This window comes from Monodon monoceros, unplaced genomic scaffold (assembly GCF_005190385.1).
Source record: "Monodon monoceros isolate NGI ecotype Baffin Bay Population unplaced genomic scaffold, NGI_Narwhal_1 Super_Scaffold_13, whole genome shotgun sequence".
NCBI classification, from domain to species: Eukaryota; Metazoa; Chordata; class Mammalia; order Artiodactyla; family Monodontidae; genus Monodon; species Monodon monoceros.
This window is the reverse complement of record NW_021703769.1, coordinates 29,929,588-29,944,635: the sequence shown is the minus strand read 5'-3', so window position 1 is coordinate 29,944,635 and position 15,048 is coordinate 29,929,588. Positions and strand designations below refer to the sequence as shown.

General features: G+C 49.4%; 1 protein-coding gene across 1 annotated transcript; it reads right to left on the bottom strand.

The window, feature by feature from the left end:
• Window positions 1-3,994: 3,994 nt before the first annotated feature.
• On the bottom strand, window positions 3,995-8,037 carry AP5S1 (adaptor related protein complex 5 subunit sigma 1). The gene is made up of 3 exons (XM_029222332.1): window positions 7,957-8,037; window positions 6,693-6,881; window positions 3,995-5,394 (listed from the first exon to the last, which is right to left on the bottom strand). The coding sequence occupies exons 2-3, from the start codon at window positions 6,863-6,865 to the stop codon at window positions 4,968-4,970; spliced, it is 600 nt and encodes a 199-aa protein (XP_029078165.1). The 5' UTR covers window positions 6,866-6,881; window positions 7,957-8,037; the 3' UTR covers window positions 3,995-4,967.
• Window positions 8,038-15,048: the final 7,011 nt, after the last annotated feature.

Sequence of the window (15,048 nt, the reverse complement as noted above, 5' to 3'; positions counted from 1 at the left end):
AATAAATAAAAATTCAAGGCTGGCCCAAATGGATTCACTGGTAGTCTGCCAAACATTTAGGGAAGAAAATATACCAATTTGCTAAAATCTTTTCCTGAAGATATAGAAGCAGAGGAAATACTTCCTCATTTCATGAGGCCAGCATTACCATAATACCAAAACCAGACAAAGGCATACAGGGAAACTGCAGACCAATATCACTCATGAACACAGATGCAAAAGTCCTCAACAAAATATTAGCAAATAGAATCCAACAATATGTAAAGAATTATACACCATGACCAAGTGGGATTTATCCCAGGTATGCAAGCCTGGCTCAACATCTGAAAATTAATTAATGGCATCACATCAACAGACTGAGGAAGAAAAATCACGTGATCATACCAATAGATACAGGAAAAGTATTTTACAAAATCCAACATCCATTCATGATAAAAACGCTCAGCAAACTAGAAATAGAGGGGAACTTCCTCAACCTGATAAAGAACATCTACAAAAACCTACAGGAAACATCATACTTCAATGGTGAGAAACTAGAAGCTTTCCCACTAAGATCAGCAAAAAAGCAAGGATGTCTCATCTCACCACTCCTTTTCAAATTGTACTGGAAGTCCTAGTTAATGCAATAAGATCAAAAAAAAAAAAAAAAGAAAGAAAAGGTAAGTAAATTGGGAAGGAAGAAATAAAACCATATCTGTTAGCAGATGACATGACTGTCTATGCAGAAAATCTGAAAGAATCAACAAAAAAACTCTTGGAACTAATAAACAATCATAGCAAAGTTGTAGGATATAAGGTTAATATGCAAAAATCATTCCCTTTCCTCTATATCAACAATGAAGACATGGAATTTGAAATTAAAAATACATTACCATTGCAGCCACTATGGAAAACAGTATGGAGGTTCCTCAAATACTAAAAACAGAGTTGCCATATGATACAGCAATCCCACTCCTGGGCATATATCCGGAAAAGAGAAAACTGTAATCTGAAAAGATACATGCACCCCAACGTTCATAGCAGCACTACTGATTTATTTATTTATTTATTTTAAAATTTTATTTATTTTTGGCTGCACTGGGTCTTCGTTGCTGCGTGCGGGCTTTCTCTAGTTGCAGTGAGCAGGGGCTACTCTTCCTTGAAGTACACGTGCTTCTCACTGCGGTGACTTCTCTTGTTGCAGAGCACAGGCTCTAGGCACGCAGGCTTCAGTAGTTGTGGCTCACAGGCTCTAGAGCGCAGGCTCAGTAGTTGTGGCACACAGGCTTACTTGCTCCGCGTCATGTGGGATCTTCCTGGACCAGGGCTCGAACCCATGTCCCCTGCATTGGCAGGCGGATTCTTAACCACTGCACCACCAGGGAAGTCCCCAGCAGCACTATTTATAATAGCCAAGACACGGACGCAACCTAAATGTCTATCAACAGATGAATGGATAAAGAAGATGTGGTATATATACATACAATGGGACACTACTCAGCCATAAAAAAGAAGGAAATAATGCCATTTGCAGCAACATGGACGGACCTAGAGATTATCATACTAGGTGAAGTAAGTCACAAAGAGAAAGACAAGTACCATATGATATCACTTATGTGTGGCATCTAAAATATGACACAAATGAACTTATTTACAAAACAGAAATACTCATAGACATAGAGAACAGACTTGTGGTTGCCAAGGGGAAGAGGGGGTGGGGAAGGGATAAATTAGGACTCTGAGATTAGTAGGTACAAACAACTATAAATAAAATAGATAAACAGCAAGGTCCTACTGTATAGCACAGGGAACTATACTCAATATCCTGTAATAAGCCATAATGGAAACGAATATGTATATATATGTATAAACGAACCACTTTGCTATACACCAGAAACTAATGCAACATTGTAAATCAACTATACTTCAATACTAATAAAAAATACATTACTGGGCTTCCCTGGTGGCGCAGTGGATAAGAATCCGCCTGCCAATGCAGGGGACATAGGTTCAAGCCCTGGTCCGGGAAGATCCCACATGCCGCGGAGCAACTATGCCCGTGCGCCACAACTACTGAGCCTGTGCTCTAGAGCCCGCGAGCCACAACTACTGAAGCCCGCGCACCTAGAGCCCGTGCTCTGCAACAAGAGAAGCCACCACAATGAGAAGCCTGTGCACCTCAACGAAGAGTAGCCCCACTCGGTGCAACTAGAGCAAGCCCGCATGAAGCAACGAAGACCCAACACAGCCAAAAATAAATAAAAATTTTTAAAAATTAAAAAAAAAATACATTACTGGGCTTCCCTGGTGGCGCAGTGGTTGAGAGTCTGCCTGCCGATGCAGGGGACACGGGTTTGTGCCCCGGTCCGGGAAGATCCCACATGCTGCGGAGCGGCTGGGCCTGTGAGCCATGGCCACTGAGCCTGCGCATCCAGAGCCTGTGCTCTGCAACGGGAGAGGCCACAACGGTGAGAGGCCCGCGTACCTCAAAAAAAAAAAAAAAAAACATTACTATTAACACCCCCAAAAATGAAATACTTAGATATAAATCTAACAAAATGTGTTCAAGATCTCCTTAAGGAAAACTACAGAACTATGATGAAAGAATCAAAGAACTAAATAAGTGGTGAGATATTCCCTGTTCATGGATAGAAGACTCAATATTGTCAAGATGTCAGTTCTTCCCAACTTCATCTTCATCTATTCAATGCATTCCCAATCAAAATCCTAGCAAGTCATCTTATACCATGCATAGCACCTAGTAGAGTGTCAGGGCCAAGGCAGGCTCGATGAAAGTGAAGCAAGCGTAAGAAGTTGTGGTGGAAACCCGGCTCAGAGGTACTGGGGCAAAAGTGGGAATATAAAGAAAGGGCACTGGGCAAACTCGAATGATTAAAGAAACCCAGGTACTAACTGGGCATCTGGAACCACGGAAACCAGGGGCTCAGTGGCCTCGGGGAAGGATCTCACTCTCTGCCATTCTCTGTGTATCAGTTTCCTCTACTTGATGGGAGGAAGTAGCCTCACCTCAAGCCTCACCACAAGCCTCACCTAACCCCAATTTCCCACAGCTTCTAGGGGAATAGGGTCTCACCCTCTTCCTCAAGTTCAGTTTGAAAAATAGGCAGAAAGGTTTCAGACCACCCAAGCTTGAGCCCTTCAACCAAAGTCAGAGGGGCCTGTTCTTGTGAGAATACAGCCACTCGGCAAGGACCACCAGCCTGGAGTGAGGGGAGTAGCAGGCCAAGAAAGCAGGCTTTACAGGGCAGGGGTGTCCCACTGGGGGCCTCTGGGACATTTCCAGTGGCACAGCTTGCCACAAATACAGACTGAGGTCCCTTTAGTGCTTCAAGGTCAGAGGGTGATTTGTGGCACCCTAGGATGGAGAAGGTGGCCTTGTCCTAGTAGTGATGGTGGTGACGGAAGGCATGGCATGGCTGATGGCCTTCACTGCAGAATTGGAAGGGCAAAACTCCAATCACAGGTGCTGCCTCCAAAGTGAGTGTGGGTGGGTTCTTCCTGGGTGCCGAAGGGCAACTAATACTTGGCAAACATGAGACCAGGCCCACACCTGCACACTGACCACCTAGGAGGAGGCCTGTTCTGCCCATGCAAGAAAGCCATACCTCACAGGTCACAAGTAGATCGTGAAAATAGATATAACTGAGGTTTTACCCAACTGAATCATTTTAAACCATCACTAGGAGCTACTGAGTAAAGACTCCCGAACAGCAGTTGGGTGCCCCATCCATAACCTTTTGGGCCTGACCATGGTGCAGGCAGGCCCAAGGGCTTTTTGTGGGGGCAGAAAGAGCCAGGGAATTTGCCTTGGGACCAACTCACAATCAGACGGAAGGGGGTTCCAGACAAACACCCACAGTCCTTCACCCCTCAGGTGAGGTCATTCAGAGGTGACTGCTGTGTACTGGCCCCCAGGGGCACTTAGTGCACTTAGCTCCCTACCTACCCTTGATAACACACCTGTATGGTCTGCCACCCCTTCCAGTGCTTTCTGGGATCACCTCCAACATAAACTGCTTGTACCTAATCCTTGTCTCAGGCTCTGCTTCTCAGGGATCCACACCAACCCACCACATTTTGGTAGAGGAAGCAAGTGCTACCATCCGAAGGAGGCATTTAAGGAGACAGAAGTGATGAGGGGGACAAGAGGTGGAGAACCTCCCAAGAAGTCTCTTGGGGACATACTTGACCACGAAGGCTCAGACACCCAGCTCAGAGTGGCACAGGAAAAGACGTGAATTAATCAAACTCACAGAAACAGAGGATGAAATCACACACTCAGTGCTTTTAATTCAAACTGAGAAGGACAACATCAGACCTCTCTCACCCACCCCCACCCTCTCTCCCTGCAGACAAAGTAAGCCCATGATTATCTCATGGCTGCCGGTGGGCATGGGCTGGGGCCAAAATGAGCTATGGAGCCTCTCTGCTGAACAACTCACACCTTTGTGAACTGTGGTGGGGCTGGACACTGAGCAGGCCCTCGCCAACAAAATCCTTGATGATGGCGCCTAAGTAGGTGCAAAGGCAGAAGCCAGTTCCCTGACCCTCGAAATCTCAGAGACTGCTTTTGCACTGCGATGACTATGGGTTTGGAAGAAAGTGGGCTGAGTTCCAAGCGGCCGTTCCTTACTGCCCCAGCACTAGTGGCTGGTGGACTGTTTGGGGCTGGCTGGCAGGGATGGGAGAAAGTGGGGTCAAGGACAAGCGGGGCTGGCCTGCTGCAGCAGTCTGAATAAGTCACGAGGTCACTCCAGGCATAGGAAGCTCTGTGATTCCTCCTCTCTACCCTCTCCCCGGCCCCCTTTTCTGCCAGCTTGTTCCATCCATTTGTCCTGGGTGTGGCAGCATACCAGAGCTGGGAGGAGGCTGGGAAGGAGGCAGATGCCAAATTTTACCTGGCTGTATATCCGTCCATCCCCATCCTCCCTCCTTGCCCTCTTAGGGAGTCCCATCCCATTGAGGGGTCAGCGGGGCCAGGCAGCACTGAATTCTTTCTCCAGACCCTGGACAAACTGGTCATTGAGGAAGAGCAGCTGACCATGGGGCAGGAAGCGGGTGAGGATGCCCTCGATGTAGTCAGCCCGCAGCAGGAGGCTGGCAGTGGGGACCAGCAGCCGGAGGTGCTCAAGGAGAAGGCGGGCCAGCAGTCGAAGCGTGCCCTCTGCCAGCAGCAGGTTCTCGTGGGCATTCAGCACCAGGGCGAAGCCTAATGAGAGCACGCCTAGCCACACCACTGTCCGAGGCTCCTGGAAAGGGTCCCCTGCCGTCAGGCGGAAGGCCCCACATGGGGACTCACGCAGGTGCACTGGGTCATCTGAGGACTGGGGCTGCAGGTCCACAGCAGGCCGGCCGCATGCCTGCAGCTGCAGCTGGCACATGGACTCCACCTGCCTGTAGAGAATAGGTGGGTCACTGACCTGTCACCCTCAGGACCACCCCTGGAGCTGGGAGCTGCCATTATCCCCATAACTAGATGCAGAAACTGAGCCCCAGAAAGACTAAGTGAAGTGACCTGCCCAGGGCCACAGAGCAGGGAGCATAAGCCCAGATGGGAATCCAGGCTCCAGCCTCCAGGCCCTGAACCATTTCACTCCATGTGGCCAAGAGAAGGCAGGTTCTGAACACAGCTCCTTGGGCTGGGAAAAGGTACCAGGGGATGAAGATCCTGCCCCTACCTGCTTCACAGAGGCCTCCTCAACATCTCAACAAGAGATGAGAAGCGGAGTAAAAGCTATGTCCAACCCAGGCTGTCCAACCTCTCCACCCTCACCCCATCCTGCAGCCCTCTCCAAATAAAAAAGAAAAACCTTGCACTTGGACATCCAGCTTTTGAAATTACTCTCTTATCTCTCATGAATCACCTTCCAATCTGGGCCATGTACAGGCTGCTCTTAAAGACACGTTTGGTTTTCTGTGCCACATAAGGGGGAGGAAGCCCAGCAGAACAAAGAGATAAACAAGAGGCTGGCCCAGGGTTGCCCCAGAGTGTTAATCCCCCCACCCAAAACACAGAGGGGCCAGGAGATTCTCGTACCTGCTGGTTCAGACTGGGTCTGGGAGGAGAAGGTCCAAGGTCAGCCATCCCATCTAGAACAGTGTTTCCCAACTGTACCCTGTGGATCCTGGGCTTTTGGGAGGCTCTTGGCGCAGATTCCCATAAACCACATTCTCTCTCCTCCTTAGAGATTCATAAAGCTTAAAGGAACACTAAGGGCCCTGAAAAGTCCTGCACTGCAAAGCATATTTAATTTGTACTGCTTACACTCAAATCCCAACTCTTTCACTTTCTAGATGCATAACCTTAGACAGGTTAAATGTCTTTAACTCTCTGTAGCTCAGTTTACTCATCTGTAAGGTGGGGATAATGTACCTACCTCAAAAGACTGTTCCAAAGATAAAATGAGTTCATATACACGAAATGCTCAGAACATAAAATGCTTAGTACATACAGGTCAATAAATGCTAACTACAAAAAAAATTACCATAAATGCTAACTATAATAAATGATGATGATAATAGCATTATTATGTCTTTAACCCTTTTTCATATAATACTTGTGACAACTGTGGAAGACTCTTTGAAAGCACTACTCTAAAACTTTCTCTCTGCTTCTTAGTCCTCCTGTTTCTCTGTGCCCCCCAGAAAACCTATCATAATCAGTGTGTATTCAATGGGCTGGACTGTGTTACCTGGCCACGGCCAAAATCTGCTCCTTTCGGAGAAGCCTGTCCCTCTCAGCACCATGTGGCTGTGCGTCATTGGGTGAATTCTCGGTACCAAAGAAGCAGGAGTAGAGCACTCGGCAAAGGCCCTCCTCAGCCTTCGTGGCCCGCAAGGTGTGGATGAGGAAGGCATGGACCATGGCTCGGGGATGGATGCTACAGGAAAGCCAGAGACCTCAGTGAGATGAGTGCAAAACCCCAGAGGGGAGGCAACCACAGAAAGGATCTGGCCTAGCTAGGCCTGGGAGTGTGTCTGAAGGCTGGTGTGGCTGGTCGCTGGTCCTCCTCAGTCACCCAAGACACACGCCCAGCCTCTGAATGTGGTCAGCACCAACTCTGTCCATAAGAGTCTAGCAGCTAAGATATCTTAGACAACCCTAAAGCCAAATCTACAAACAACCAGCCAGGAATCTTGAAAAATGTCAGTCATCAGAGTCAAGGAACACTGGGGAGCTGCTCCAGACTGAAGGAGGCCAAAGAGAAAAGACAGTCGAATGCATCCTGCGATACTAGATAGGAGCCCTGGCAGAGAAAAAGATAGTTTCAACATAGGGCATTACTAGGACAACTGGAAGCATTTAAGTGCAGATTACAGGTTAGATAACAGCCTTGATCGATGTTACCTGATTTTGAATGTAGGAGAATGTCCTTGTTTTTAGAAAATACACACTGAAGTACCTATAAATATAGAGGTAAAGGGGCACCATATCTGCAACTAACTTAATTGGAAAATTAAGTATACAGGAGTTCTCTATAAGAACAGTCTTGAAATTTTCCGTAAGCTTGAGATCACGCCAAAATAAAGACCAAGAAATAGTAATAATAATGGTGTTTGGCTCAGTGACCACCCCGGGGGTGAAAGGCAGCGGGTAGACGGTAAGCAGATATCTGTAGCTAAGGGTAAAGAGATCGTGAGTTTAAACTGGTTAAACAGGAAGGTTCGCGACAGCGCTTTGAAACCCGTAGCTCGGAGACCTCGACTGACCTCCCGCGGCCCTCTACCCGCAATCAGAGCCGTCATCAGCCTTCGCCACCGCGTCCCCCCCCCCCCCCCCACAGAGAAATGGTAGCGGCCAAGACATTTTACGTCACTACTTCGCGCAACCCTGTGGCGCTGTGCCTCTGGGGGACTGTAGTTGCTTGCCCCAGCTAGCCAAGCCTAAGGAGGGGGCACCCTGGACTGAGTGTGCCCTGCAACCCCGGGCCGCTGTCCTCGAGGCGAGACACTCACCTTTTCTTCCGTGCACACGGACTTCTACTAACAAGCCACTTCACTCGGCTAAAGGGGAGATATGGCGGTTGCGCAAGCCAGTAGCGGGTGCGCGCGCGAGAGTGACGCGCTCAGGGGGGGGCGGGGCCTCACATCCCGAGCTGTGCTCTGGATTCGAGGCGTGGGTGGCCTTCCGACACCTGGACCTCGGGCTCAGGCGACTTTCACCGTCGGACCAAAAGCCCCTTGCTCCGGGTTCACGGCGTGGCCCACGCTGGTCACTCACTGACTGGGTACGCGGGGTTTCCACTCGAAGCCCTAGACCAGTCGAGCCCCAGGCCACTTCCCCTGGAAGCCACGAGGGGGCGCCCGACCCGGTGCGTGGCCTTTCCGGAAGAGGCGGGGTCTGAAGGTGCAGGGCCGAGGTCTCCAACCGGCCGATATGCGTGGGAATCACGGGGGCGCCTGTTAAATTTCAGGTTGCTGGGCTTTAGCTCCGGGAAAGAAGGCTTGTGGGGAAACGTGCATATTTACGTAGTTGGCGGGGAGGGCTTCTGGGTTGTGGGTTCTTGCGGTGGGTTAAGACTAGGGCTCGGTTTGGAATGGAAAGATTAAAACTCTGGTCACCAGCTATGCATCCTGGCAGGTCAGTCACTTTACTGGGCTCCAGTGAAGCCCCATATTAGTTTTTCCTTTCACACTCCCACCTCTAACAAGCTCTTTCCTTGTCCCCTCTTTGAGGGAGGGCATCAAAAGTGTAGGGAAAGGACTTGTACCTTAAGCCTGAAAGGGCCATTGCCAGGTGCTTCCCTGTTAGAGTCTTGGCCCAGAGGTGTTTGGGGCCCTGCAAGGCTTGTGTGGGCCTCATTGCCTGCCCTGGGCACCCCGGCCCCCCACCTCCCCACATAATCCTTTTACTTCTTGGCATGTGAACTGCTGCAACCTCCCCAGATGTGTTCTGTGCCTCAAAACCCCACACTGGGTGTTTCCTCGGCCTGGCCTGACCTTTCCTCCGCTTTATTAGCCCTTCAAAAGGTGCTCAGACCAAAACCTAGGGGAAGTCTTCCTGCTAGACTGCCCATTAGCATTCAGCTGTCCCCTTTATATCCGTTGTGAGGGTCTGCCTATGGTGCTGATGTCTCCTATGGGGTACACCCTGGCTGTGGTGCCTAGTTTCATTCCCCACGTCCACGCACAAGGCAGGCCTGGAGCCAACCCAAACACACTTCTTGGTGACTGAAGAAAGAAGGGCAGGGCAGCTCAGGCAGGGACCTTGGAGTGCAGTCTGGGCCTCTCTGGCCATAGGACGTGGGCAGGGGGGCAGTGAAGGGAGGCTAGAGGAGGTGGCCTTGGGGCTGGCCAGAGCGTGTGGGCATTCTGACCACAGGTGCAACACATATATGTATTTGTAGTGGAGGGGCAGGCCCAGAGACAGTTGGGCCTCAGCCACAAGGCTGGGATGATGTTGGCTCAGTTCCTGGTCTTTATCACTCTCAGCCAGGACTCATGTCTGCCACCTGATTACAGCAAAGAGCTGGCAGAGGGCACTGGTTGCTGGGGGCCAAATGGCATCCGGAACACAGTATTCTGGCCTCTGTCCACTCCTCAGGCAGTGAGTCTACTCCAGGTCCCAGGCTGCTGGGGAGGCCAGCCTAGTGTGACATACACAGAGAAGACAGCAGTGAGAAGCTGGCCTGAGCTTCTGGAGGTCAGTGGGGGACCGAGATGGAGGTGGTGTCCAGATAAGTGAGGCAGACTCAGATGCTGCCCCCAACTTTTGGCAGCCCTCAGCCAACTTGTGCCCCCAAGGTCAAAGTAATTTGCTGGGGACAGTGAGGCAGGAAGGAGCCTGGGTCCCCCGAGACGCTGCAGAGCCTTCTTGCTGAATGAGGAGCACATATTGCAATGTATTTATTTTGTTAAACCGCTGTGTGGGGTTTCTGTTACGTGCAGCCTAACTCAAATGAGTTAAGTGAGGCAGCGTGTGAAGTGGGCAGAGTGGAGCCTGACATGTAGTCGGTACTCAATAAATCAGTAAATGTTGACAAGCATTAATGCAGAGGCAGGATAGGAGAAGGTGTCAGAGAGGCCTTGGTCAGTCCTGGAAAGCAGGTGGGGCCTTCTGGTATGGCAGCAGCTCAGAGGCAGGGCGATGGACAGGCTGAACTTCTGCTTCCTGGTATGTGCATGTTCATGTTTGCCAGCCTTTTATAGCAGTTACCCTAGAAATTGTGGCGGGGCCAGGCACACAGTGCATGAAGATGTGGGTTTGTGGCTAGAGTGTGTGTGTGTGTGTGAGTGATAGAGACAGGAGAGAAGAAGAAAAATAAAGCACTACAATTCAGTATCCTGTAATAAACCATACTGGAAAAGAATATGAAAAAGAATATGTATATTATATATGACTGAATCACTTTGCTGTACACCAAAAACTAACACAACAACACTAACACAATCAACTGTACTTCAAAAAAAATAAATAAATAAGAGGCTGGCTGGATTTGAGGCCTGGCCCACCTGCCTAGCTGAGATGAGGAGCCACACCTTCAAGTCATTTCCCCTCCCCCTCCTCTGGCTGTGGGCAAAGGTGCCCATCACTCCACTGCCCAGCTCTGCTCTTCTCAGTGGCCCTCTGAGTTGGGGGGGTTGCCTGAAGCCCCTCACATTGACCCCTTCCTCATACTCCCACCCTCCATTGCTCTTTACTCATTTCAGGGTGAGGCCTGCCCCACAGTGGCAGGCAGCCTGGTGTTTGCCCCTTCCGATCCCTGTTGATGCCCACCATCAGGATGCATGTGGTGTCTGATACTGACTCAATTTGGACCGCAGTTTCCATTTCCCACTCACCCAAGCCATGCAGGGTCCTGAATCACTGATGGGCAGCCTGGCTTGGGAAGCTCTGCTGCTTCTCCCAGACAACAGGACCAACCCTCAGGTCCTGCTTAACACACCTCCAGGGATGGGGAGCTCAATCCCCCAAGATAGCCCCATTGTTTTTTTTCTTTTTTTGGCTGCATTGGGTCTTTGTTGCTGCATGCAGGCTTTCTCTAGTTGTGGCAACCTGGGACTTCTCATTGCAGTGGCTTCTTTTGTTGCGGAGCGTGGGCCCTAGACCCGCGGGCTTCAGTAGTTGTGGCTCGCAGCCTCTAGAGTGCAGGCTCAGTAGCTGCGGCGCATGGGCTTAGTTGCTCCTCTGTATGTGGGATCTTCCCAGACCAGGGATCGAACCATGTCCCCTGCCTTGGCAGGCAGGTTCTTAACCACTGCACCACCAGGGAAGTCCCCCCATTGTTTTTTGTTTTGTTTTGTTTTGTTTTTGTAATTTATTTATTTGGCTGCGTTGGGTCTTCATTGCTGCGTGCAGGCTTTTTCTAGTTGCGGTGAGTGGGGGCTACTCTTTGTTGCAGCGCGCAGGCTTCTCATTGCGGTGGCTTCTCTTGTTGCAGTGCACAGGCTTCAGTAATTGTGGCACATGGGCTCAGTAGTTGTGGCGCACGGGCTTAGTTGCTCCACGGCATGTGGGATCTTCCTGGGCTAGGGCTCGAACCCGTGTACCCTGCTTTGGCAGGTGAATTCTTAACCACTGTGCCACCAGGGAAGTCCCCCCCACACTGGTTTTTGACAGCTGGAAACGCTTATTGATGATCTTTACAGACCCCCGAGACCTCAGGCCAGACCAGCTGGGTCACCACCTACTTCTGGATAAGGGGAGGGCAATTAGATGGATTCTGCCAGCCCCAGGCAATGGATTTTTTGAATGTCTGATAAGAATGTTTAGCCATTTCTCAAATTGTAGAGGAGGAAACTAAGAGGAAGAGGGGATCTGCTTTACTGAGAGTCCAGGTGGGCTGAGCTCGAGTGGCTATGGTTGCCCTAGAATTAAGGAGACCAAAGTAGGGCAAGCCTTATCTTCCATCACCCTCCACCTCCCTGGGCCATCTCAGAGATGGCTTGCCGTATGTGGGTCACCAGACGGCCTCCTCCTCCTCTGCCTGCACCAACCCCCATCCACAGTCTCCTAACTGCTACTTTGGTGCAGTAGGACACCAGTCTCCTACACAGAGCAGCTGGGCTTTTCCCTTGTAACCCATCACCCAGGGGCATGTCTATGGGCAGAAAGGGGCCAAACCCTCAGGTTAGCCCCTTTCTTTTTTTTTTTTTTTTGGTGCGCGGGCCTCTCACTGTTGTGGCGCCTCCCGTTGCGGAGCACAGGCTCCGGACGCGCAGGCTCAGCGGCCATGGCTCACGGGCCCAGCCGCTCCGCGGAATGAGGGATCTTCCCAGACTGGGGCACGAACACGTGTCCCCTGCATCGGCAGGCGGACTCTCAATCACTGCGCCTCCAGGGAAGCCCGGCCCCTTTCTTTTAATTGTTTTTAGGCTTATTCTTTTTACCTGTCTGGTCTTGTAATCCCCACATTGGCTCTAAATTATAACAGCCATGGCAGACGCTTGTGTGGCACTTGATGTAGGCAGGCCCTATTCTTAGTGCTTTACATACACCAACTCATTTGATCCAATCCACAAGCCTTTGAAGGAGGGGCTTTACTATCCGCATTTTGCAGATGAGGCAGTGAGATCAAGTAACTTTCCTGATATTACACATGTACTGAGTGAGGTGTGCATGTCCATAAATTTCAGCCTGTTTCATCCCCTCCCTTGTGTGTCCCCTTCTCCCCCATCCCTTCAGGGTCACCACAGAGACTATTGGCCCACACCCTCAGCTCCCAGAGGCCATAATCCCAGCCCTGCTTACCCGCTATAATCCAACCTTGGGAGCTCCCTTCCCACCCTGGTTGGATGATCTCCTTCCCTGGTATTCCCAATCCCAGCTCAGGAGGCCCCTGCCCTGAGCCCTCCCCTCAGGGAGCCCCAGGCCCCATGTCTTGGCTGGGCTCCAGAAGGACTAGGCAGTGTGTGATTCGTCCTTTCAAACGGCTGCTCTTCCTGCAGGGCTGAGAGCCAGGAGGCCCCACGAGGCAGCTCTGGCCCAGCCACGTGAGACCCTTTCCCCTCCGGCTGCCCCAGGCCCAGCTGACTCAGAGCCTGGCAGCTTCAGTCACCACCCCTCCCAGGGGGTATGTGTGCTGGTATGGACTGGGTGGGGAGGAAGCAATTCTAGCAGCACTGCTTGGCACCCACGTTCTCATGTGGGTTGGGTGGGAATGCTTCTTAGCTTCTGTCCCATAACCAACTGTCTACTTTGAACAATAGGCTGAATAACTTCATGTCATCCAACATTCTCTCAAGGCATGAATTTTAAGGCTGTAGAACAGCAACTTCTCCATCATTGCTCAACTTCCCTCTCCTGATTGTTTCCAGATTCCACATGGCTATAGACCTCCTTGTCTAAACATCCTTCCTTTCTGTACCACCAACAGTTTTATTGCTTCTGGAAAGTAGGGTGCCTGTGTGTTCAATTCCAGGGATAAAGACTTTTTAAAAATCATGTTTTCTAGGTGGTTGTGAGCTATTGTCACTGGAAGACTCAAGCCAGTGATCTACAGTCAGTTAACTCCAAAGAGTCACTTTAACTTTTTTCAGAATCTGACTTGAGAGACAATTAAGACTAAGATCAGTATTTCAACATAGGATAATCAGAAAACAGGCTGGAACTCCTGCTACTGCCACATCACAGCATGTAGGTTCAGCACTTGACAGTTAACAGAGCTTTTTGCTATAAATAACCATATTTTCTGGTTGAGAGAGAAATTAAAATTTACCAATCTTAATGAAAATATGGAGCAACAGAACTCTCAGACACTGCTGGTAGGAAGGTAAGTTGGTATAGCAACCTTGGAGAACTATGTGGAAAACACACATGCTACAAGCCAGCAATTCCACTCCTGGTATAGTTCCACCACAATTTGAAATAGTCCCAAATTATTAATTGAGGGCAAAATGAAAATGTTCTATATCTTAATCGTGGTGGCAGTTACCAAACTGTGCATTCGTCAAAACTCACAGAACTGTATACACAAGAGGGTGAATTTTACCTTAATTTTTAAAAGATTTAAAGGCCAGGGAATTCCCTGGTGGTCCAATGGTTAGGACTTGGCACTTTCACTGCCGGGAAAGTGGGTTCAATCCCTGATCGGGGAACTAAGATCCTGGAAGACATATGGCATGGCAAAAATAAATAAATAAAGGCCAGAAGAAAAAAGTAGAATGAATAATTCAATTTAAGAATATATCCATATAGCTGATTTACTTTGTTATAAAGCAGAAACTAACACACCATTGTAAAGCAGTTATACTCCAATAAAGATGTTAAAAAAAAGTCCAAAAAAATATTTCCCAACATTGACTATTGCCTTTTAAAAATTATTTGCAAATCTTCTAAGTAAAAAGGAATATCCCACAATTAAAAAAAAAAGAATATATCCATATAATGGAATACTACACAGCAATGAACAAGAATAACTCTTGCTAAAAGAAACATGATGAATCTCAAAATCATTATGCTGGGTGAAAAAAGCCAGACACAAAAGAGTATGATTTCATATCTATGAAGCTCAAGAACAGGCAAAACTAATCTACCATGATAGAGGTCAAACTAGCGGTGACCACAGAGTGTGGGTAACTAGGAAGGAGCAGGAGGGAGCCTCCTGGGATGCTAGAAATGTCGACATCTTGAGCCGTGTGGTACCTCCTCACATCTGTGCTTTATGCTTAAGATGTGTACCTTTGAGGAAATGTCAATCTTTCCCCAATTTAAAAAGAAAACTTTTAAATTGTCATTGCAAGTTATCTGGTGAGCAAATCCGATAATGCCCAGTGCCCAGTGATGCCTCCTGACTCTGCCAGGCCTGGCACAGGCTCCTTACTTGGGCCCTGCCCTGCACAGCTCTTTGTGAGTCGGCTGCACGTGGCTGCTCCCAGGCTCCTAGCCAGAGGTGGGAATTACTGCCCCACCTTGGCCCAAGTAAAACAACCTTTAAAACTGGCTGGCAGCCCAGTATTTTAAACCACTTCCTTGACTGATCCACTCCTCTTTATGAGCATCCAGGAATAAAGTTATAGCTTCTTTTCCTGGTGTAACAGGGAGTTGCAGCACCTCTGCCCCATCCCCGGAAATTCCTAGGGGCAGGGAGGTCTTGGCCTGACCCGAAA